The 25,535-nt window shown below is 43.8% G+C and overlaps 2 protein-coding genes across 10 annotated transcripts in view; both read right to left on the bottom strand.

The window, feature by feature from the left end:
• LOC139383772 (rho-associated protein kinase 2-like) overlaps nucleotides 1–11,901 on the bottom strand; it is a 52,697-nt gene extending 40,796 nt beyond the window's left edge. For both annotated transcript variants that reach the window (XM_071128339.1, XM_071128338.1), the window contains exon 1: nucleotides 10,699–11,901. In XM_071128339.1, coding sequence (XP_070984440.1) covers nucleotides 10,699–10,797 — 99 coding nt within the window. In that variant the 5' untranslated portion in view covers nucleotides 10,798–11,901. The remainder of the gene's footprint in view (nucleotides 1–10,698) is intronic.
• Nucleotides 11,902–12,786: 885 nt separating this feature from the next.
• The window catches only part of LOC139383774 (sine oculis-binding protein homolog A-like), a 61,864-nt gene continuing 49,115 nt past the window's right edge, over nucleotides 12,787–25,535 (bottom strand). For 2 of the 8 annotated variants that reach the window (XM_071128344.1, XM_071128341.1), the window contains exons 7-9: nucleotides 23,307–23,435; nucleotides 17,232–19,278; nucleotides 16,442–16,658 (exon numbers count right to left, since the gene is read on the bottom strand). In XM_071128344.1, coding sequence (XP_070984445.1) covers nucleotides 17,242–19,278; nucleotides 23,307–23,435 — 2,166 coding nt within the window. In that variant the 3' untranslated portion in view covers nucleotides 16,442–16,658; nucleotides 17,232–17,241. Of the gene's footprint in view, nucleotides 16,659–17,231; nucleotides 19,279–23,306; nucleotides 23,436–25,535 lie in introns of all 8 variants that reach the window. The other 6 variants (XM_071128347.1, XM_071128342.1, XM_071128345.1 and 3 more) reach the window with 6 other exon arrangements.

Here is a 25,535-nt window from a genome sequence, read left to right on the forward strand (position 1 = left end):
TTCCCTCGATCCTGATTGGTCTCCCAGTCCCTGACACTGAAAAACTTCCCCACAGCGTGATGCTGCCACCACCATGCTTCACCGTAGGGATGGTGCCAGGTTTCCTCATGAAGTGACGCTTGGCATTCAGACCAAAGAGTTAGTCAGACACATCCAGCCTTTTTTAAAAGACAGATTTATTTATTTACTAGCAAGCAATGAAAACGTGTATTGTAATTAAAAAAAGTATTTTACATTTTTTTTTTTTTTAACATAAGTGCCAAAGCTTATTACGCTCTACACCCCCCACCAGCGACTAGCTCCTTGAGCATCAAAGGAAAGTTGGATAGAGAGTTTTTTATAGATACTAAGTTAACAAACCAATTGCTTAATCATTAGGAAACACTCCCGCTATTAGGTAGAGTTTATTTACATTAAAATAAAGTTAATAATATTTGACAAAAATCTAAATGAATGTCGGCTAATTTAACCTCTTACTTCTACCCCCTCCTTTTTCGAACATTCTGTTAAAAATCGCGCAACTTTTCAGCTTCCTGCTACTCATGCCAGGAATATAGTATATGCATATGATTAGTATGTGTGGATAGAAAACACTCTGAAGTTTCTAAAACTGGTTAAATCACGGCTGTGACTATAACAGATCGTGTGTTTCATTGAAAAACGCAAGAAAAACTGCTCTCTGAAAGCTAAAAATAATTTCCATAAGTCACTTCCACGAGTTGTTAAAAGAAGACAAAATGTAATATCGACCTGCATGCAATTCATACAAATTCCACACGATGTCGCCATTGTCGTCATTTTCAATTGAATTAATTGTTGGAAAATCCATCTATCTGGCATCCGTTTCTTCCAGTCTTCACCTGGATGTTGTTACTGAGGACTATGGCAGCCAAGGATTTGCAAGCGAGGAGCTATTGAATATACATCGCCCTGTAATCATTTTGATAGATTATAAACATTTACTAATACCTAAAGTTGGATTACAAAAGGATTTCGAAGTGTTTTGTGAAAGTTTATCGTCAACTTTTTTAATTTTAAAAAATTACGCAGCGTTTAAAAACGATGTTTTTTTCTGAATGACACAGCTTCCATACAAAGCTATTTTGGGTATATATGGACCGATTTAAACGAAAAAAAGACCCAATAGTGATGTTTATGGGGCATATAGGAGTGCCAAGAAAGAAGCTCGTCAAAGGTAATGAATGTTTTATATTTTATTTCTGCGTTTTGGGTAGCGCCGGCTACCGCAAAATCTGTTGTTTACGTGTCGTGCTGGTATTTTGGGGGGTGCATGCTATCAGATAATAGCTTCTCATGCTTTCGCCGAAAAGCATTTTAAAAATCTGACTTGCTGGCTAGGTTCACAACGAGTGTAGCTTTAATTCAATACCCTGCTTGTGAATTTTGATCAAGGTTTGAGTTGTAACGAGTACATTTAGCATTTAGCGTAGCGCATTTGCATTTCCAGGTGCCTACTTGAGACGTCTGCGTCTCAAGTATGGTCAAGAAGTTTTAAAACGGTTTTGACGGTTATTTTATTTACATGTCCGTCTTCATCCATAACCGTCAGTTACACGGTTATTCAATTACCATCACTGCCCTATCCCTGACCCAGTCTAATATCTATATGTTTAAAGCAGACCAGAGTCCCTGTGCCCAAGAACACCAAGGCAACCTGTCTAAATGACAATCTCCCCGTAGCACTCACCTCTGTAGCGATGAAACACTTTTAAAAGGCTGGTCATGGCTCACAGCCACACCATCATCCCAGACACCGTGAACCCACTCAAATTTGCATGCTGCCCCAACAGATCCACAGACAATGGCGCCGGAGGTGATGGCTGCCGTTTTACGGGCTCCTAACCAACGGTGCTATTTAGTGTTTTTTTTCGCATTGTGTGAAACGTATTTTGTACATAATGTTGCTGCTACCGTCACTTATGACAGAAAAGAGCTTCTGGGTATCAGAACAGCAATTACTCACATCGAACTAGATGAAGATTTTTTCTTTAGTGAGTTCGACGCAAAGGATATACTGTTTTCCCGAGACAAGGACAAAATCCCAGCCATTCACGTGAAGACAGATGTACAAGGAGCGGAAATCGGGGTGGCTTGTGAGAATTCGTCGTCAAGTGTGTAACCCGCCTCAACCATCTGTTCTATTGGTCAACATGCAATCACTGGAGAATAAACTGGATAAGCTCAGTTTGCAACTATCCCAGCAACGGGCCTTAAAAACTGTAATATCTTATGGTTCACCAAGTCGTGGCTGAACAACAACACGGATAATATACAGTTGGCTGGGTTTTCAGTGCATTGGCAGGACAGAACAGCTATGCCCGGCAAGACAAGGGGTGGTGGTGTGTGTATTTGTCAATAACAGCTGGAGCGTGATGTCTAATATTAAGGAAGTCTCGACATATTTCTCACCTGAGGTAAGGTACCTCATGATAAGCTGTAGACCACACTATTTACCACTAAGACCGCACTCAACAAGCTGTATAAAGTCATAATCAAACAAGAACATGTCCATCCGGAAGCAGCGCTCCTAGTGGCCGGGGACTTTAATGCAGAAAACTTCAATCTGTTTTACCAGCATGTCGCGTGCAACCAGAGGAAGTAAAACTCTAGAAAACATTTGCTCCACACAGAGACACATACAAAGCTCTCCCTCGCCCTGCATTTGGCAAATCTGACCATAATTCTATCCTCCTGATTCCTGCTTACAAGCAAAAACTAAAGCAAGAAGTACCAGTGACTCACTCAATACGGAAGTGGGCAGATGACCCAGATGCTACGCTACAGGACTGTTTTACTAGCAAACTGGAATATGTTCCAGGATTCATCCAATGGCATTCAGGAGTATACCACCTCAGTCACCGGCTTCATCAATAAGTGCATTGATCGTACGTACATATCACAACCAGAAGCCATGGATTACAGGCAACATCCACACCGAGCTAAAGGCTAGAGCTACAACTTTCAAGGAGTGGGACACTAATCCGGATGCTTAGAAATTCTGCTATGCCCTCAGACGAACCATCAAACAGGTTTAGAGACAATACAGGACTAAGATTGAATCCTACTACACCGGCTCTGACGCTCGTCGGATGTGGCAGCACTTGCAAACTATTGCGGACTACAAAGGGAAACTCAGCCACGAGACGGGCTAAATGCCTTTTGTTTGCTTCGAGGCAAGCATGAGAGCACCAGCTGTTCCGTACAACTGTGTGAACACACTCTCCGTAGCCGATGTGAGCAAGACCTTTAAACAAGTCAACATTCACAAGGCCGCGGGACTAGACGGATTACCAGGACGTGTACTCAAAGCATGCGCGGACCAACTGGCAAGTGTCTTGACACTGACATGTTCAACCTCTCCCTGACGAAGACTGTAATACCCATGTTTCAAGCAGACCACCATAGTCCCTGTGCCCAAGAAAGTGAACGGAACCTGCCTAAATGACTACCGCCCTGTAGCACTCATCTTGGTAGCATGAAGTGCTTTGAAAGGCTGGTCATGGCTCATAACATCATCCCGGAATCCCAATTCCTACTCCAATTAGCATACCTCCCCAACAGATCCATAGATGATGCAATCTTAATCCACACTGCCCTTCCCAACCTGGACAAAAGGAACACCTATGTGAGAATGCTGTTCATTGACTACACCTCAGTGTTCATCACCATAGTGCCCACAAAGCTCATTACTAAGCTAATGACCCTGGGTCTAAAACACCTCCCTTCGCAACTGGATCCTGGACTTCCTGACGGGCCTCCCCCAGGTGGTGAGGGTAGGCCACAACACATCTGCCACGCTGACCCTCAAGACGGGGGCCCCTCAGGGGTGTGTGCTTAGTCCCCTCCTGTGGTCACACATGACTCCAACACCATCATTTAGTTTGCTGATTACACTACGGTGGTTGGCCTGATCGCCGACAACGATGAGACAGCCTAGAGGGAGGTGGTCAGAGACCTGTCAGTGTAGTGCCAGGAAAACAACCTATCCCTGGCACTACAAGGGTCCAAGCATGGTCCAAGCATACCAACAGTCGAAGAGGGCACGACAACGGCTTTGGCCCTCAGATCCTCAAAACCTTCAATAGCTGCACCATCAAGAACACTGACTGGCTGCATCACCACTTTGTATGGCAACTGCTTGGCATTTCACCGCAAGGTGCCTCAGAGTGTAGTGCGTAAGTCCCAGTAATTCACTAGGCCGAGCTCCCTGCCATCCAGGACCTTTATACCAGGCAGCGTCAGAGGAAGGCCCAAAATATTATGAAAGACAACAGCCACCCAAACCACACTTCTCTGCTACCACATGGCAATGCTGCAAGTCTGGAATATGAACAGCTTCTACACCCAAGCCACCATACTTCTAAATAGCTAATCAAATGGCTACCCGGACTACCTGCATTGGATGTTTTTTTCCACCAACTCCTGCACACACACTGGACTCTACCCACACACAAAAGTATGTGGACACCCATTCAAATTAGTGGACTCTGCTATTTCAGCCACACTTGTTGACAGGTCTATAAAATCAAGCACACAGCCATGTAATCGCTAAAGACAAACATTGGCAGCAAATGGCCTTACTATTTAACAGCATGTGGGGATCTCTCTCTTGAATTGTTGTAACAGTTAAGAGTATTTTATGGCTGTGTGCAATGATCATGAAGTGTGCATCAAGTTGGCTACTTGCAGAGGATATCATATAGCTTCAAGTTGAGCCTAATAGAATATTTTATATTGGATTTAACATCTGGTCTCCCAGCAGCGTTTGAACCTCTTGATGGGTTGCCACATCATTTTCCACCACTATACTAGAAAGGCTAATGCTTCCTGATGTTTCGCCCTGTGGTCAGCCAGGGGTAAAAAAGACTGCTGCAACCTGATTGGCTAAACGCAGGGTGCACCATCAGGAAGTAGCATTCCTAGGCTTTAGCCACTCTGGCATGATGGTGGAAAATTGTGTTTCATAAAGAAAGTATGCATATTTTCCCGTTTTTTCCCCAGACGTTATTAAATCTAGTTAAGAAGGAGGGGAGGACGGCTCATAATAATTTCTGGAATGGAGCTAATGAAAAACCATGGTGTTTGATGCCATTCTACTAATTCCGCTCCAGCCATTACCACAAACCCGCCCTCCCCAATTAAAGTGCCACCAACCTCCTGTGGTGGAGATCCATAAGTCCATTAGCAGCTGCCCAGGCTAGCAGTAGACATATTGTATTGCTTTCCTTCGATGTCGATGATGATATTGCTCCCAGTAATTATCAGCTATTGGTGGTGTTGTTTTGGTGCATTGTGCTTATGCCAATGCATGTAGCTGTGCAGGCCGATGTGAAACACACATGGTTTGCTACATAAGGGGAATTACAGGGAAGGGGGACCCCTGCTGGTGGGCTATTGAAGTGGGTAGTAGTTCACTGTGGGATAAGAGCCATAGGGTGGGGCTATAGACCCGCAGACGGCACCTACGGTAGACCTACATACACTAGATATACAAAAGGTATGTGGACACCCCTTCAAATGACTGGATTCAGCTATTTAAGCCACACCCGTTTCTGACAGGTGTATAAAAATCAAGCACACAGCCATGCAATCTCCATTGACAAACATTGTCAGTAGAATAGCCTTACTGAAGAGCTCAGTGACATTCAATGTGGCACCGTCATAGGATACCACCTTTCCAACAAGTCAGTTCATCATATTTCTGCCCTGCTAGAGCTGCCCCGATCAACTATAAGTGCTCTTATTGTGAAGTAGAAACGGCTAGGAGTAACAATGGCTCAGCCGTGAAGTTCCAAGTTCCAAACTGCCTCTGGAAGCAAAGTCAGCACAATAACTGTTTATCGGGCGCTTCATGAAACAGGTTTCCCTGGCCAAACAGCCGCACACAAGCCTAAAGATCACCATGCACAATGCCAAGCGTCAGCTAGAGTGGTGTAAAGCTCACAGCCATTGGACTCTGGAGCAGTGGAAGCGCGTTCTCTGGAGTGATGAATCACGCTTCACCATCTGGCAGTCCAACGGGACAAATCTGGGTTTGGCGGGTGCCAGGAGAACGCTACCTGCCCCAATGCGTGGTGCCAACTGTAAAGTTTGGTGAGGAGAAATAATGGTCTGGCTCAGCCCCTTAGTTCCAGTGAAGGGAAATCTTAACGCTACAGCATACAATGACATTCTAGATGATTCTGTGCTTCCAAATTTGTGGCAACAGTTTGGGGGAAGGCTCTTTCCTGTTCCAGCATGACAATGCACCCTGTGCACAAAGCAAAATCCATTCAGAAATGGTTTGTTGAGATCGGTGTGAAAGAACTTGACTGGCCTGCACAGAGCCCTGACCTCAACCCCATCGAACACCTTTGGGATGAAAAGGGAACATGAGCCAGGCCTAATCGCTCAACATCAGTGCCTGACCTCACGAATTGCTTGTGGCTGAATGGAAGCAAGTTCCCGCAGCAATGTTCCAACATCTAGTGGAATGCCTTCCTAGAAGAGTAGAGGCTGTTATAGCAGCAAAAGAGGGACCAACTCCATATTCATGCCCATGATTTTGGAATGAGATGTTCGACGTGCAGGTGTCCACATACTTCTGGTCGTGTAGTGTACTTACCCAGACACCCCCCCAACACACACACTATTGTTATTATCTATCGTGTTGCCTAGTCACTTTAACCCTACCGATAAGTACAGTACATAGATACTTCAATTACCTTGTACCCCTGCACATAGACTTTGTACTGGTACATCCTGTATATAGCCATGTTATTTTCTACTCCCTATACAAAACATTAGGAACACCTTCCTAATATTGTGTTGCACCCCCTTTTACCCTCAGAACAGTCTCAATTAGTCAGGACATGGACTCTACAAGGTGTCAAAAGTATTCCACAGGGATGCTGGCCGATGTTGACTCCAATGCGTTCCAGTTGATTCAAGTTGGCTGGATGTCCTTTGGGTGGTGGACCATTCTTGATTCACATGGGAAATTGTTGAGCGTGAAACTCAGCAGCGTTGCAGTTCTTGACACACAAACTGGTGTGCCAGGCATCTACTACCATACCCCGTTCAAAAGGCACTGAAATATGTTGTCTTTCCCATCCACCTTCTGAATGACACACATACACAATACATGTCTCAATTGTCTCAAGGCTTCAAAATCCTTTAAACCAGTCTCCTCCCTTGTATCTACACTGATTGAAGTGGATATAAATAACATCATTAAGGGATGATGGACTGACCAGGTGAAAGCTGTGTCATGGAAAGAGCAGGTGTTCCTTATGTTTTGTGCACTCAGTATATAGCAATGTAATTCTTACTCTTTCTTTTTTGTTAGTCAGTGTATTTATTTCTCGTGTCACTATTTCAATTGTTTTATTTGATCTTCTCTTTAACTCTGCATTGTTGAAAAATGACCCTTAAGCATTTTACGGTTAGTCTATGAAGCATGGGACAAATAAAACATTATTTTAACACCAAATGATAGAATTCATCATGGATTAATGGTGCCATATCCCTCCAATAGAATTCCAGACAATTGTAAAATATATGCCAAGATACATTGAAGCTGTTCAGGCCAAACGCCCCATTAAAACACTTTATGATGGCATTTCCTTTATGTTGCCAATTACCTGTACATAGAGTGCAAATCAAGAAGAGCACAGGTTGAAAAACGTTTACAGTAAACGAGGACATAAAATGGCCCAGGCATTGTTCTGCTGAGGCAATTAGAGTCTTATCCAGGATAATTACAGTGCATTCAGAAAGTATTTAGACCCCTTCCCTTTTTCCACATGTTGTTATGTTCAAGCCTTATTCTAAAATGAATTCATATATATCCCTCAATCTACACAACACCCAATAATGACAAAGCAAAAACAGGTTTAGACATTTTTAAATGTACTGAAAATAAAAAACAGAAATACCTTATTTACAGAAGTATTCAGACCCTTTAATATGAGACTCGAGCTCTTGTGAATCCTGTTTCCAATGATCATCCTTGAGATATATTTCTAAAACTTGATTGCAGTCCACTTGTGGTATATTCAATTGATTAGACATGATTTGGAAAGGCACACACCTGTCTATATAAAGGTCCCGCAGTTGACAGTGCATGTCAGAGCAAAAACCAAGCCATGAGGTCGAAGGAATTGTCCGTAGAACTCAGAGACAGGATTGTGTCGAGGCAGAGATCTGGGGAAGGGTACACAAACATTATGCTGCATTGAAGGTCCCCAACACAGTGGCCTTCATCATTCTTAAATGGAATAAGTTTGGGACCACCAAGACTCTTCATAGAGCTGGCCGCCTGGCCAAACTGAGCAATGGGGGGGAGAAGGGCCTTGGTCAGGGAGGTGACCAAAAGGCACCTAAAGGACTCTCTGACCATGAGAAACAAGATTCTCTGCTCTGATGGCCTGAATACCAAGCGTCACGTCTGGAGGAACCCAGGCACAGCTCATTAACTGGGCAATACCATCCCCACGGTGAAGCATGGTGGTGGCAGCATCACGCTGTGGGGATGTTTTTCAGTGGCAGGGACTGTGAGACTAGTCAGAATTTGGGGAAAGATGAACGGAGCAAAATATATGGAGATCCTTGATGAAGTCCTGAGCACTCTGGAGCAGGTTCTCAGACTGGGGTCAAGGTTCACCTTCCAACAGGACAACGACCCTAAGCACACAGCTCAGACAACGCAGGAGTGGCCTCGGGACAAGTCTCTGAATGTCCTTGAGTGGACCAGCTAGAGCCCGGACTTGAACCCGATCGAACATCTCTGAGACCTGCAAATAGCTGTGCAGCGACACTTCCCATCCAACCTGACCGCGCTTGAGGATCTGCAGAGAAGAATGGGAGAAACTCCCCAAACTAGCGTCAAACTAGCGTCACACCCAAGAAGACTCGCTGCCAAAGGTGCTTCAACAAAGTACTGAGTAAACATTCTAAATACTTATGTAAATGTGATCAGTTCCTTTTTAATACATCTGCAAAAATGTCAAAAAACTTGTTTTTGCTTTTCATTATGGGGTGTTGTGTGTAGATTGACGAGGAAAAAAACAATTGAATCAATTTTAGAATAAGGCTAATGTAACAAAATGTCAAAAAAGTGAAGGGGTCTGAATACTTTTAGAATGCACTGTATATGTAAGAAGCTTTTATAGGTGTTAATGGATGTCAATGACTGTGTTCATAATTTACCATTAGGCAAAGATTTTAAAGGGAAAAATGGAGGGTATGCCGGGGGTCTGAATGTGTGCTGCTGGTCAGAACATGTAGAAACAGGTCTGAATATGTGCTGCTGGTCAGAGCAAGTAGAAACAGTCTGACTGCATCAATGCAATGCCTGATGCTTGTCCTCTCTGCCTTCTTCATAGCAAGCAATAACAGAGTGCGAGGCACTAAAAATGGCTTGGGAGGCAAGAGGGCTAGAGGATCCAGCCTGTTCAAACCCACGCACTCTTCCCACTCAACTTCAGTCTAGAACAGTCATCTAGCTCTGATATCCATCTCCTACTCATTCCCAGGAAATAAACAGCTGAGGATTCAGTCACTGCATCATTCTGCACTTTTAAAAATATTTTAACTGGCACTGTAGAAGTTTAATTCCGTTTCAGAAACTGCTTAACATAGCATCTATGGTAACTGCAGGAAAATCCACTGCTAGGCCTTCAATTCAGTTTTGAAATGTGTCTGGGGGAGATTCCGATGGAAATACATACATTTGTAAAATATGAGTGTTTAGGATGTAGGTGTGGCTATTTCAGTCTGGAACAACTATTATCACAATAAGTTTATGCGGAATGTTTTCAGGCCTATTAACAGATGACAGTCCTCTCGACATTCCACAGCAGTGAGTATGCCTGTCTGGGTAAATGCTCCTCAATCGTTTACTTGTTATTATCCTCTTAAACAGTTGGCTGAGGTCTACAACCCAGTCCTCTCTTTGGCAGCTACTACAACGCATGTGTCTGTATAAGAGACAAGCGCGCATGTGGCATGCCGTTGGTAGTGGTACCCGTCTGGTGCATATCCCATATATCCCACTTGGCCAATCCCTTGCCAAGTGGAAGATCGCTCAAGGATTTGAACGGAATAAATGTTTCCAGAGAAGTAACCTACAACGATATACACATTTTCCACTATTCCCCATAATCTTCAAACAGACAGTTAAAGGCTACGGCTATAGTTAAAGTATGTTGTCTGCTGCATCAAATTCTCTCATGTCTCAAAAGAAAACTAAGGGCGCAATTATTTCTATGACTGTCCTTATACCCTTACATAGGCTTATGTAGCCACTATTATCGTAACTTTACCGGGAGCAATTCATTATAGGCCTCGTCTGCATGTCATCTGAATAGCCGGCTACACATTGTCATAGAAGGATACAGATGGTGCGGTTATCGGTGCTAAAAATGTAGGCTAACGATAATGTGCAAATACAGTTTGTTAATCTAAAAGATAGTGCAATAGGCCCATAATTTCTCAAGTGAATGTTGTTGACCTGCATCAAAGGCTTTGTGGAAATTCGGTTACAATGTATTATCTGAACATAAAAATGTATACATGTCTTGGTTAAAAAGCGTAAGAAGTCTACTTATTACTATGTATTTTTTCGGTTGCTTCAAAATGCGAAAGGGGAAAACATGGGACCTATTAATAATTAATAAAATATTTAAGCAGACTTACCAGTAAACTTTCTAAGTTTATCGCAGATCTTGGATCTTTGATCATGGCCTCCAGCTTTTTCAACCGGTTTTCCATCCTTCTCTCTGCACCAAGCGACATCTTTGCGATTGATTAATGCCCGTTTCGTTTACATATAAGACGAGCCTTATGAGAAGTCTTAAGAGTTTACATGAGAAAAATTATTTTAGTTCTTGAGCAATCGCCGTGGGCCTAGCAGCCTCCGACTCACCGCCCTCTGAAATCGCTTCGGAATTACAGTGTCCACAATGAAGAGGAAAACATAATCCACCGTGAAGGGAGAAGCGCCGCTCCTCAAACTTGCCAATTAGTTAGGAGATGTCGTTGAACGCAAATGAAGGTAAAAACTTATCGTAACATATTCAATATAAATGTTCTCTAAGGTCCACACGGCGATTAAGTTAACATTTTTACAAGATTCAGCAACAGGGCGTTTTCTTTGACCCCCCTCCCCTTCTCTTTTTGGGCGCTCCGAAATGCTTTGCTTCAATTTCAAAAATGTGTTTCTAAAACAGTCCGCAGTGTTTAAAATCCAACTTTAGAAACTCTCAAATTACATGGATTTTGTGACTGCCTCACAGTCGTAGGCAAATGTACAGGGTAAGAATGGCGTTCTCCAAAATAGCTTGCGTGATGAATCGTTAAACTTTCTATGATCAGTTCTTCTCCCATGCACTAGATGGGTATTTATCCCTGCATGCCCAAAAACAAAGGTTTGTCGGAATGGCTACAGTTAGCCACCATGGAGTCCTCGTACACTACATACTCCACTTCCAGAGCTAGATCTCTCTCCTCCCTCTTCTGATATCAACATGCAAACACAGCCGTCTCATTTACCCATAAGCCTCCTCTTGTCTATATAGCCTGCTGTCCAACGTGGGAAGCTGTATGATGAACCATAGGAAGGCCTATGTGATGAAAGCTCTCCTAAAGTTTTACAAATACGTTCTTCACACTGAGAAATGATTCATCTGATTGATACATTATTTCCACTATTTAACAGCACATAGGTATCTATCTCTTGATATTGTTGGGATTTGAACCTGCGACCCTACAACTGTCCATGTGACTATCACGCGAACACCTTGTTACAACAATAGGTTTGAACCTCTTGATGGGTTGCCACATCGTTTCCCACCACTATGCTATAATGGGTAATGCCTAGGAATGCTATACTTCCTGTGTTTCGCCCCGTGTTCAGCCAGGGGTAAACAACAGACTGCTGCAACCTGATTGGCTGAACGCAGGGCGCAACATCAGGAAGTAGCATAGGCTTTATCCACTCTAGCCTAGTAGTGGAAAATTGTGTGTTCATTAAGAAAGTATGCATATTTTCCCATTTTTTTTCAGCCTTCTCTTTAAATCTAGTTAAAGAGGAAATCGAAGCCTTTGCAGCCTGAATGGAGAATGTTTCATGTACGAACCGGTCGCCGGGGGACTCCAGTGTATTACCAGCTGTGCACATCAAGCCCAGACCCTAGTGGAGAACACAGGAGGCTGCTGAGAGGAGGACGGCTCATAATAATATCTGGAAAGGAGTTAGAGGAATGGCATCAAACACCTGGAAACCATGTGTTTGATGTATTTGATACCATTCTACTAATTCCGCTCCAGCCATTACCACAAACCCGCCCTCCCCAATTAAGGTGCCACCAACCTCCTGTGGTGGAGATCCATAAAGTCTATTAGCAGCTGCCCAGGCTAGCAGTAGACATACTGTATGGCTGCCCTTCGATGTCGATGATATTGCTCCCAGTAATTATAAGCCATTTGTGGTGTTGTTTTGATGTATTGGTACCTACAGTAGAACTACATACTGTACCTTCAGTAGAGTATCAGTATGTCACTGTGGGTGCACCAGTCTCTCCTTTGTTCATTATGCTGTATCGGCTGGTGCAGACTTTTTGCTAATTGCCACCCCAAGTGTTCTGTGATGCGCAGAGAAGAATAAGACACAATGTGTCCAAATAATATTTGAGTGTTTTGCGCCATGGTAAGACAAGGGGAAATAACGTGTGTGAGCGCGTGTCTGCAGTTTACATGAACGGATATTGACAAAGATGAAACAAGTTGGTGTGTGCCTCTATTTATTAGTCTCCATAAGCAATTCACTGAATAAAGCAAATACTGTTACAGAACAACATTATTATTTTCAAAGCAATCTTGGCAACAAGTTATAGTAACAACTTCATAATAAAAAGACAAAGGTTATTTCCATTTCTTGCAGTTTTTTTTCACTTTAATTATAAAAGAAACAATTGACTCTTCACCAAGCATTGACATGTAAATAAAATGCCCAGTCCAAATAATGTAATTTTGTCAATAATAAATAATACTATAAAATGTACACAAAAAGGTTGAGAATACACCATAAGATAAAATATAGAAGGGGTAGGGGGATGCGTGGGACAAGTAGCAGTTGTTGGTGCTGTAGGAAGAAGGGTCTTTTAGCAAAATGTGAGGGTTGGGTTTACAAGTCACAAAAAAAGTTGATCAGCTATACATCAACACAACAAAGTTGTTTTTTTGTCTATTTTCTTTTGTACAAAGTAGGGAGTCTTACTAGCGAGCATCATCGTATGCACTGTGGAGTAGTACACAAGCGAGAGTTAAGGCAGCTTTTCTGTTCACGTTTGAAAAGTGACATGAAAAATGTCATGTTTTTGTTTTGTATTTCTACTCTTTCATAAAGATTTTGAATATGAAGTTATCATTGCATATCTTAGGCTGTTGACCTAGCCTATTTAATTTCATTACATGGGTGCTGAATGTTCTCTTTTATTATTAATCTCTCCGCCATAAAATAGGCAGATGACTTTAACCAAATACAATTGGCTTTCCACTTCATTCCTGTAAGCATTAGCAAGACTGATGATGCTGGCACTGGAGGGTTGAATTGTCTTTTCGGTCACAACGATGAAGGTGATATTAAGGTGTGTGTGTGTTGTTGCCATTGTGTTCGGGTGAGTAGGTCTATGCGTCAGGGCCACTCAAAGGTATGTGGAAGTGTTAGAAGGGGGCTCTGCTAAAAAAAATAAAAAATGATCATGGTTGTATTTACAGGCCCACTGTTGGCAGCAAAGAATATCTACCCTGACACCTAGTGGTAATTCAAAGCATTACATATGTTTATTTTTAACTGAGACGCACCCAGACAAAGACAGCAATGGTCAGATGATATCAATTCAACACGTGCATGCACACAGACTGGAAAACACATTTCTGCAATCAGACAGAAACCCGACCTGTTTCATTGTCTCAGTTTCAACTGTCTCCCACATCTGTCAAGAACCGTAGACACTACACGTTTCCAGTTTCAAGGCTATATTTGTCGAAGTATCTCTGGTTCACATTACACATGGTGGTGAAAGTGAATGAAGAAATGGAAATGATTCCTCAGAATTTCTGTTTCTTATGTGATCTCTGATTTTGGTTGGAATCATTGAGAATTAGTCTGTACAAAATTTAATTGTTTGAAAATGAATTGCTACTCTTGGAGTGTGCACTATAATGACTACAAAGGCTAGGTGGCCGAGTCTGGAAATATAAAAGACACATTAAAAAAATATATATAAAAAATAATAATAAGCGAGAGACTGAAATTCAAGGCAATGATTACTGTGACACAGAATCTCAGTCTTGGCAGGGGACAGGCAATGCCTAAATGCCTGACTATCATCAACACATGGCAGATTGTGTTGCAGTGCATACTCAGAGTCAACCGACTCTAATATGAACATTGGCAAACACTACTGTCATCAGCAAGGGAGTCAAGAGAGAGGAGTTAGAACAATACATGGATGGAAAGAGAATGAATATCTAAACTTCATTTTAGTAGGTGTATGTGCGTGTGAAAGAGAGAGTACATCATAGAGCGTGGTGAGTTGTTGCTTTTGACACCTCTGTGTGTGTGTGTGTGTGTGTGTGTGTGTGTGTGTGTGTAAATGCACGCATGTGTGTGTGTTTGTGTGTAACTCTCCTATTTCTGTAATAAAACATGCAACCCATAGCTCTGGAGTGTGTGTGACATGACATTTCCCATTGGTGTTCAGTGGAAGAGATAAAAGGTTCAGACTCAAAGGAAAAGGGAGAGATGGAAAAAGAAGTTGGCAAGAAGGTGGAGGTTTTGGCAGGAAAGATTGCACATGAAAATTGAAAAAGCTAATTTGATGTTGAAAGAATTCTATGGGGGAGAAATCGTTTAATCTTTGCACCAAAAGATTTGAAGACATACTAGATATACAAGATAATTGAGCAAATAATTCCTCCATGAAACCATAGCAAATGTAATGACACCAAAACATAGTAAATAAATAGATGGCAAAAATGTTAGTGTCTACTGGCAGTATACACTCTGATGAAGCAAAATAAACTGACAAAATGTTATAATCCAGACAGATTAACACTGGGAAATTACAAAATGTAGAACAGGATGAAGGACAGGGAAGTGAGATGATTCCCCATATCATAATAAAAGTCCAGGCTGCATCACATCCGGCTGTGATTGGGAGTCCCATAGAGCGCACAATTGGCCCAACGTCGTCCAGGTTTTGCCGGGGTAGGCCGTCATTGTAAATAAGAATTAGTTCTTAACTGGCTTGCCTAGTTAAATAAAATATTAAATAACTGTTAAAACAATTTTTTTAGAATGTAAATATGACTATCTATGACAACATGTGTGACTGATTAAAGAATTGTTACATTTTTTTCAGTAGTTTGGCTTGACAAATAGTTTGGACCATTGTTTCCAGAAAATTATCCAAGAATGACAAGCAAATTTGATTGTAAGAGAGAGTCGGCATCACTTGTCAATGGTAAATCCTAGTGCAGCATTACAACCCTGAACACTAGTGATGAAACAATGCTAATGGCTGTGGTCTCAACTCCTGATTGACGCAATCCCTTAGCGGTGTGATGAGCAGCAGTCCTGTTTTTGCTTCCATGATGGAAGTCACTCCATTACCATAACATCAGAGATGTGGCTGAAGATACAGTACATCATTATCATCAATAGCATTAGGATGTGAAAAATGTAAATATATAAATTATGATAAGAATTAGAATTACACATCTGATCCGGTCTGACCAGGGGCTTGCAGAGATGCAAAATGGCCTCCACGATGGCAGAGATTGCACATAGTCCACAGTTGCCCACCATCATTTGCTGGTGAGATCGCTACCCTGTTGTCCACAAATCAGTGAGTGAGGATATACATGAAAATCCTTGTCTTTTATGACCATGAAATTCACTGAAGAGGAGCAGATCAATAGTGCCAAGGTCTCCTTTTATTGTGGAGATATCCCCATTGCTCTACTAGAGAAAGGCTCTGTGGTGGCAGGGGGCCTTGGTATCTCCAGGGATGGAGAGCGCTACAGTCAGAACACAAGGATTTCACCGCTCCTCTTTTTCCTTCTTATTCCTGAACCAACGAGGCTCAGAAAATGTCTCCTTCTGATTGTTACCTTCCATCATGAGATGTCTCTTTTTGGTTATCAGTTAAAAACAAAAGTCCTGTTACTGTCAATGGTGGGATGGGGGTTGGAGGTTAGCATTTTGTACTGGTTGTGATCATGCAAATGGGGGTGGGGTGGGGTGAATTTAGCCTGAATTTCTTGCCACAAGAAAACTCCCCCTTTCACTGTGGGACAGACTGGCTAAAAATGCTACCTTAGGACTCTTCCAGTGAACATAAAACTGCTGGTAAACCTATTGGGTTAGCATTGTGGCTTCTCCAGTCGGAGAGCAGAGATCTGACAGAGCATTTGCTTTGGAAGGGAGACGGGCAGTGTGGGTGGTCTGAGTGGTCAAGATTAGGGTTACATGGCTGGTTGGCTGGGAGAGAGGTTCGTGGAGTGGAGGAGCGGATGGTTGAAGGCTAGTGTAGTCAACAGCTTCAAAAGCGTCCCTCATTCTGTTGGGGAAATACTGCCACCTTTCTGAGCTGAAATGTGAAACAAGAAAGAGGATCCAGAATTAGACATATTAGATCAGACGAAGGGAATCCCCATTCTACAGGTCTATTTTTCAACCAGACGCATCTCTCGCTCAGATCCAGTTGATTTTACTGCTGCATGCTTGACTAAAATAGCATTAGCTTTTTATCAACCCTGACTTCAGAGTATATCTTCCCTGATGCTGGTACATTTCTGTCAGCACCCCTCTCAGATCGGGTCGAAAGCTACAGCGAGGGCAGTAGTGAGAGGGAAACTTTGCAATACATCTATGCAGACAAAAAAGGTCAGTTTATGCTTGATGAGGAAACTTTTATATATATTTAAACAATACGATCAAACATCAGTGCAATTATATACACACCATCATATGCTGCAAAGCAGCACAAACACCTTCCACATAGTTAAATCAGACATCTTAATGTTATGAAGACCTTTTTGTGTGACATTTACACAAAAAAAGCTGTCATTTCCACACCACCTGTAGTAGGGACATGTACAAGGCAGAGATTATGAGAGGGGGACCTCTTTGGATCCTCAGTAGGGGGCACCATGAGACCAACCTTTTCTGCCTCATTTGTTCTGATTGCGTATTCGCAGGCACCTCCTCTTTAACGGTGGCTCCAGCTCGGGGCTCCCTGCCGCCAGAGGAGCGCTGATGCTATAGGACACAATGGCTGTCTTGTCGCTGGGCTTTGGCCCGGGCTGGATAACACAGCCAGCCTTGGGCAGCAGCAGTGCATAGGCGTGGTCGTCATCATCGTCTAGATCCATAAGGTCGCAGAAAGCTTCTAGCTTGCCTTCATCAGTGCCCCCCTGTGCTGCCTCGTCACTCGGGCCTCTCTTACCTGGTTCCCACTCTGCCACTGCGCAGCTGTTCTCCTTCAGGGAATCCCGCTCCAGCTCGCAGTTGGCCGGTTCGCCACCTCCTCCTCTCCGACCAGGGTCAGGCTGAGGTGTGGGTAGCGTGCTCCTGCCGGGACTGTCTGTGGATTGACTGCTGCCGTTTACTATGACATTAAAGGGGGCAGCGAGGTTGCAGGGCTGGGTCTGTGTGGTGCCAGGGTGGTTTGTGAGCTGGGTGAGGTAGGAGTTTTCGTTTGGCTGGGGGGATGGTGATGTGGCCTGGCAACAAGATAGAGAGTTTGGCTTCAGAGAGACACTAATGGCCTCCCTGACCTCCTGGCTCATGTCCTCTAGGCTGCTGTCCCCCTTCCCAGAGACATCAAGAGAGGATGGTCCAGAGGGTGGGGGGCTGGATGAGTCTCCTTCCGGTTCCACCTTCACCTGGACACTGGGCACCACCCGCTGGGTGACCTGCTGCAGCCGCGACCGCTGGCCCAGAGTCAGGTCGATCACTCCCTCGGAGAGGGAGGCTGCGGGGCCACCAGAGAGCGAGAGTCCCAAGGTGGTGGCACTCTCCGGACTCTCAGTCTTCACAGTCAGGTCCACCACGCCAATCCTACTTCTCTCAGAGCCAAAGCGGTCCAGAGTATAGCCAGAAAAGCCCAAGGAGTGCACCCCAGAACTTGAGGGCCCCAACTTCAGTTCCCCTTTGGAGGAACCAGAGTAGAAAGGCTTGGGCTCCGTCAGATCAGTGTTCTCCCCCGACGCACTCGGAATGGGGTCGTTGTTGCTGCTGGGGTTGTCCTTGGAGGTCTTGGGGTTGAAGGGGAAGGGTATGGGTATAGGGATGGGCACGGGCAGGGGCACAATGACAGGGTAAGGGACCAGCAGGGTTGGTGGGGGCACCAGGGGGGCAAGGGAAGGTATACCGAAGTTCATCATGTGCGGCATATGCATGGGCCCGTTTGGCATCATGTTGGAGGTGAAGGGAAAACCAGGTATGTGTAGGCCTGGATAGGGTGGCATCATCCCTGGAGGGTTCCCTCCAAGGTTGGGGTTGTTGGAGGGGTGGTGGTGGGGTGAGAACTGGGGCCTATGCATAGGGCTGGATGGCGGAGCCAGAGTTCTGGGTGGTGGGGGTGGTGGTCCGATGCCAGGGATCATTGGGTTGGACAGAGGGCTGTTGGGGCCTGGGAGGTGGGGAGGTGGGCGGAGGAACGAAGGGCGCATCTGCTGCATCATCTGATGCTCCATGAAGAAGGGCAGGGGCACAGGCCCCCGGGGCGTCATCACCATGGGGGGGCTGCCCGAGGGGACTCCCATGGGAGGGTGCAGAGAGGGGTGTGGGGGAGGGGGTAAGGTGGGACTCTCGTGGGGTCTGGGTGTGGAGTTTTTGGCGGACGAGAAAGAAGGAGAGCAGACGGTGCCTGTCTCAGAGGGAGAGGCAGCGGTGGAGCTGGAGGGGACTGGCACAGAGGGGTTTGCCCCAGGAGAAGGGGCTTTGCGACGTAAGTCACCCAAAGGTGTGCCCCAGGAATCGGGTGTTAAAAGCTGCAACCCAGTGCTGCTCTCTGACTTGCCCTCCACAGGGCCGTGTCCTGGGTTACACAGGCCCCCTGGCAGCGCCGCCTGAGTCTCTTTGTAGAAGATGTCCATCTTGTACTGGTTCAGGCATTTGGCACTGCAGAACTGCAGCCTCCGTTCACCGGCACCAAAGTCCAGGTACTCCTTGGTGTGGCGGATGTGTTTGCACCAGTCACACACCTGTAACACAAAAAGAAACACAAGACCAAAGACATCATCAGGTACAATGCACTACAGACACCACACATAAGCAGTTAAAAAGTCAGAAACATTATACACTGAGTGTACAAAACATTAGGAACACCTGCTCTTTCCATGACAGACTGACCAGGTGACTCTAGGTGAAAGCTATGATCCCTTATTGATGTCACTTGTTAAATAAACTTCAATCAGTGTAGATGAAGGGAAGGAGAAAGATTAACGAGGGAATTTTTAAGCGTTGAGACAATTGAGACATGCATTGCGTAATTGTGCCATTCAGATGGTGAATGGGCAAGACAAAATATTTAAGTGCCTTTAAACAGGGTATGGTAATTTCTCCAGGCGCACCGGTTTGAGTGTGTCAAGAGCTGCAACGCTGCTGGGTTTTCATGCTCAACAGTTTCCTGTGTGTACTGTATCAAGAATGGTCCACCACCCAATTGAAATTCAGCCAAATTCGACACAACTGTGGGACGCATTGGAGTCAACACGGGCCAGCATCCCTGTGGAACACCTTTCGACACCTTGTAGAGTCCATCCCCGACTAATTGAGGCTGATCTGAGGGCAAAAGGGGGTGGAGCTCAATATTAGAAAGGTATTTGCCCTTTTGCCATGTTGTTACTCTATAACAGGGATGGGCAATTGGTGGCCAGTGGGCTCATGCCCCCTTTTGTAGGTCCACGGACCAATTAGATTAAATTCAAATTCAATACAAAATTGGGGGGGGGCATTGATCATCAGTTATCATATTAAAAATTGCAAACATTTGCCTCCACCCTATGTCAAAATGTGTAGATTTGCTTTAAATCTTCGCTGTCATGAGGGGGGACCAATTAAATGTTTTGCTCGTAAGGTGGGGGGGTATGGATACGTAGAGCTCAGTTTTGGATCGTAATGAAATTACTTGGTCAAATTCTGTTTCGTTACACCAAGTAAATAAAAGTCCATCTGCACTGCACCTGTGCATGTTTGTATCCTCGTTAGGAAAACCCATCTGTATCTTTGTGCAAACCCTTCTATATTTTTGTGCAAACCCATCTGTATTTTTCTTCCACTGCATAACGCTGCATACTCTACCCAAAACCCACAAAATTTGATCGAGTGTGTGTGAGTGAGACAGAGATTTTCATAGCAACTTCATACTGCTATGACCCTTGCGGTGCAAATACTGTCCTACACATGGTAACACCTTGATAAATACAACCTGAGGAAAATCCAGCTTCAAACTGGCTTAAGTGAGTGCAAATCTGGATGGGTGTACGTAAAGCTTTTAAAAGGACAACACTTTCTCCAGACATGTAATTCCCATTTGCACTTGCCATGGGGTTGTCACCTCTTAAACCTCCTCCATAAGGAGGAACCACTCAGATACACATTTAGCCACTGAGCCGCGTGTGACAGTGGCCACAGGCACAGCACATACCAGCCTCAAGTAAAAGGTTTTCCCCAAGGTATGATCATGAGTGGGGGTACGTGATTGTGGTGGGTGAGATGGACAGACTGAGACAGTGAACAAGCTGCCAGTAGGGGGCACAGAAGAGAGACTGACAGCTGGGCGGAGTTCTACATGTTCAGTTGGCTGCTGAGCACCACCTAGGAAGGTGCTATAATGCGTCGCTATTCACTACGGATGTGCAACTTTAGTATGAGTGTTTGGTATATTTTCATTACATAAAAAAGCCTATTTGATTCATGATTGACAGCATTAAAATATAATTTACAGCATTAAAGTGGAATTGACAGCATTAAAATGGAATGGGATCATCCAACCCTACCGTGGGGCCATTACACACATTGGGCAGTGCAGGGGAGCAACCTAGCACAACTTTTCAATACTGGGATGTCAGGATATTTTTTATTAGCTACAAACATTTCCAAAATGCTCAAAAACACTGAACGTCCAATCATCACGTGGCCGTTCTCATTAGAGTACCTGAAATAATGAACGTGACCCTAGTGAGTGGAAGGCAATGGGTGGGCCAGGGAGATGGGGCACACAACTCACTCTGCCAGCTCAGAGGGACGTGGCAGCGACTCACTGGAGATAATTAAGGCATTAATCAGCTGTCAGACCCCTCAACGACGTCCATCCATCACACACACCCTAATCCCCTTTGCTGAATGCTAATACGTTGTGGGATGCTACTGGAAGACGACTATGATCCTACGCATACAATCTTTCTGAGATTCACGTATATGCCTGCTGCACTTGAGTCACATGTTGATTAGAACACACGAGCACGCAGACACACGCACGTCATGACAACTTCAGACTTGGAATGGTCATGAAATCTACCCAAAATCAACATCAGCTTTGGAAACCCCCATCATTTGGCTTTCACAGTAACGTGGCACTCGTGTCATCCTCCGCTGAACCCTGGCCTGTTTCATTGATTTGTTCTTCATTTGTCACTCTAGTAGTTTAAGACCTACTGACGTACCGACTCAGATCTCTGTTGATAGGATGCCCTGATTCATTCACTCTCCTCTTTTATCTCTCTTTTCCATGGACAAATCAGTCAATAACAATCTTGTCCATAATGGAATTTTAATGTTAAACAGAGATCTCCTCCATCAGCAGATGTCAGTCAAACGGCCACTGTGGGAGAGGCTGTCATGATGTAGACATGACGATCAGACCATCTCTGCAATGCTCTGTTATAGTGGCCAGCATTACAGGGTTAATGTTTCATGTACTGTGTTGGTACTGTTACAGGTGAGTGATCCATAGTCACCTTTCAGCGAGCGTTGATATCTGTAGTCTTCTTTTTAAAACTGTCTATTCGATCCCGCTGGAACGCAATGAGCCACAGCAAAAAAAAGTCTGAAAAGTGCTCTGAGAGTTGGGTTCAATGATTGTAAGCCCGGATATTTTAAATTATAAGTGTTGAAATTTTCCTGGGCTAAAAAAGAAGACAGATGGAGAGCACTTAACGAGTTTCTGCACCGTGAGTGAAATTTCACTGTGCATTACCCTGATGGAGTTATTTCTCTCTCTCTCTCTAGTCTCTCCCTCTCCCGCACACAGATGTTTGCAGTTGAATATAATTATGGTCATTTATTTCAACCGTGGCCATCGTAATAGCGGTCGCTCCGGCTCCGTTTAACCATTTGCATTGCTGTAGGCATTTACCTAGCTACCTACCAAGTACACACGGACATCATGGGGCCATTTATTCCTTGATTATCTTTCAAGGACCTGTTACACGATTTCACAGTCTTGTTTCTAGTGCTCTTGAACTGGAATGTACAATTATTAATAATATGGTATGATTAATTAAAGAGTAATTAATAGATCATTATTATGTTGTAATCACTTTGACATGACATTGTTTAAAGTACTTGTAATACTGATTTCTCATTTATCTAATTAATTTAGTTTTGAAAATCCATCCATCTCGCAAACCGTCTGGTTAAACACTAAGCAGACTGATCAGCAAGGGAACAGAGTGTGATACTGTGTGTGATAGTACGCATTGGAGGAACAATATCTGATGGGAGGACAGTATTATCCTGGACAGTATATTATGGGGGAACAATTTTGATCATGATGAGCTTATGAAGCCTGCAAAAAAAAAGCATGAGTCTATTCCATCACAAATCACTTAAATGAATGAATTGAACCAGATACAATTCAAATATAAAATGGCCATTATTGTAGAGCTAATATTGACATGTGAATCGTATGTCCAATTCAGTTACTGGATTGAAATGTATTGATGTCACCAAGCCCAAAATGGTAATGATCAAATTGGCAGAAAATTCCCTAAAATTTTCTTTGGAGTGAACATAACATCTGAATCTAACACAGTGCAGAATGAAAATGAGAAAATAAAACTATTTGAATGAAAAAAAGTATGTTTTTCACATTAACAGCACATTCTCTAAAAACAAACATCTCTACATTATTCAACACATCAAACAGTCATCAATATCAAAATATGCCATTACATTTCTACAGTTAGCCATCAAAAACTATCTTGTTGTTAAATGTTTTAGACCTTACAAGCACATCGCTGTTTGTTTTGAAGACAAGCCTGGGCGTATCCTTAGAATAGCTGTGCTGGGGTAATTTCTCACCATGGCCGTCTTCGTCTCTCGCCTGAGGGGAGAAATAACGGCCTCTTTTTACGAACTGACAAAATAAACAGGTGGACAGAAAAGAAAGGAAAACAACATCAAACGTATGAATGGAAAGACACCGACAAAGGTGAAAAGGTGAGCATGCTTTGGGTTGCGGAATCATAAGCAAGTTCTCATTATCATAAATGAAAGCCATGTGGAAAAGTGTGTGTGTGTGTGTGTGGGTGTGTGTGTGTGACTATGGTTAAATGTTCACATTGACAGCTGAAGAGATGTTATATTGGCCTTATCATTATGAACTGTGAAAGAGGGGAATTCTAATCTAATGTAACCAGGGAGGCTGGTTAAAAGGCTACATTAATCAGATTTAAAGACTTCCATGGAGAAACAATTATTTAACAATGTCACAAAAATCAAGGTTAAAGGAAACAGGATAAGGGATTTAAAATCCACCAGCACTATTTCGGCACCGTGTAGATACACATTGATAATAATTTAAATGTACCACCCCCCTCCACACACACACACACACACACACACACACACCATTGTGTCATTACCCAGTCTCCATTTTGTGCTGTGACCCTCTGGCCCTGTGCCAATTCATTTACATATAGTGCTAATGAGGTGCTGGCACGGTGGATGAGGCATGAGGGTTACACACACACAAACAGAGAGAGTGAGACAGCGAGGGAGAGAGAGAGACAGTGAGGGAGGGAGAGAGAGAGACAGCAAGGGAGGGAGAGAGAGAGACAGCAAGGGAGAGAGAGTGAGAGACAGCAAGGGAGAGAGAAATGACCCAGCATGAAAGTTCAGTCATACAATGGGGACACCATGTCTTTTACTGTGAATCAGGTCCACCACTGTTGTATGAAGAGACTGAGAGCATGAAGGAAAACAGACTACCTGGAGACAAACACAGACACGGGCTAAGAAAGTATCTACCCGCCATGGGTTAAAAATGAGTCCTCCGGAGATCTCAAACCACCTTTTGAAACAACTTCCCATCCCAAAATAATTTTCTAACCATCAGTTACTATTGCAGGGATTATGGGAGATGTCCCACTCTCCACTTTCAAAAGTTACTCTTCCTCAAATTACTTCTTGGCTATTAGACATTTACTTTACGCAACTATTACCACAGTTGGTTCCTCTGAAATATTCAGTGACATGTCTTATTGATGGCCGCACCATGTCAGCTAAATACAGCCGCAGTCCGGCTAAATGGTCTGGTGTAAACATGGCATCACAGTTCCACGCCACTGGTATGTGTGCTCACTGGTGACTCCAATGCCCAGAAGGAGTGGTACAACAGCTGTCGCTGTGAAAAGCTCCATCTGGGCATCTGTGCCTGCCCAGGTGTGTGTGTGTGTGCGTTTCACCTGCCAAGAGGTGTTTTACAAAATATACTGACGGGTATGCCCTCACAATTGTACACACACAGACCCACAACAAGAAACAGACATTCACGGAGATGTCCCATTGCACAAATCCTCACACACATCTAACACAAATGGAACATTTTTCACCCACCTGGGACAACACACATCTTTGGGCCAGCCCCCTCCTTCTGTCCTCTCATTAGATTACCCAGCTAACAGGAAATGTTCCTTGAACATTCTCTTCTTGTTCCCATTTGGTTGTGGGATAACAAGCTTGTTTACGATAGTCAAGTAACTTATGTACTGTAATGCCATTCTAAAAGGGGTCTTCATATCATAGTACAATGTTTCTCGGAAGTCAGTGTTTATTAAGCTGGCTAACAGATAAATAATGAAAATTGCTGATTGTTCCGTCCAAGCCGCGATTTGTAAGGATCATCCACCTTTACTCTAGCTGGGCTAGTTAGACTTTCAGAAGGAGAAAGAGCATGACATGACCATCTCAGTGTAATGCAAGTTCAAGCTCCAGTTTCTTTCTAGAAAAACTCCTCTCAAAGTTACCCTTTCCCTTTTTTTGTATTAAATCACTGTCAGCTATGAAATAATCCCCTCCCTCACTAGGTTCTCCTGCTGCGACAAGGGGGCCTAGACGGAGTCACAATGCTGACAGTTTACACACACACACCTCTATTATCCAGTGTGTCTTCTTTGACACTGGATCCAGAAGCTAAAATAAATTGCAGAGTGTGTCAGAGCAGTGCAGGCAACCG

The sequence above is a fragment of the Oncorhynchus clarkii genome, chromosome 25 (assembly GCF_045791955.1).
Source record: "Oncorhynchus clarkii lewisi isolate Uvic-CL-2024 chromosome 25, UVic_Ocla_1.0, whole genome shotgun sequence".
Lineage (NCBI taxonomy): Eukaryota > Metazoa > Chordata > Actinopteri > Salmoniformes > Salmonidae > Oncorhynchus > Oncorhynchus clarkii.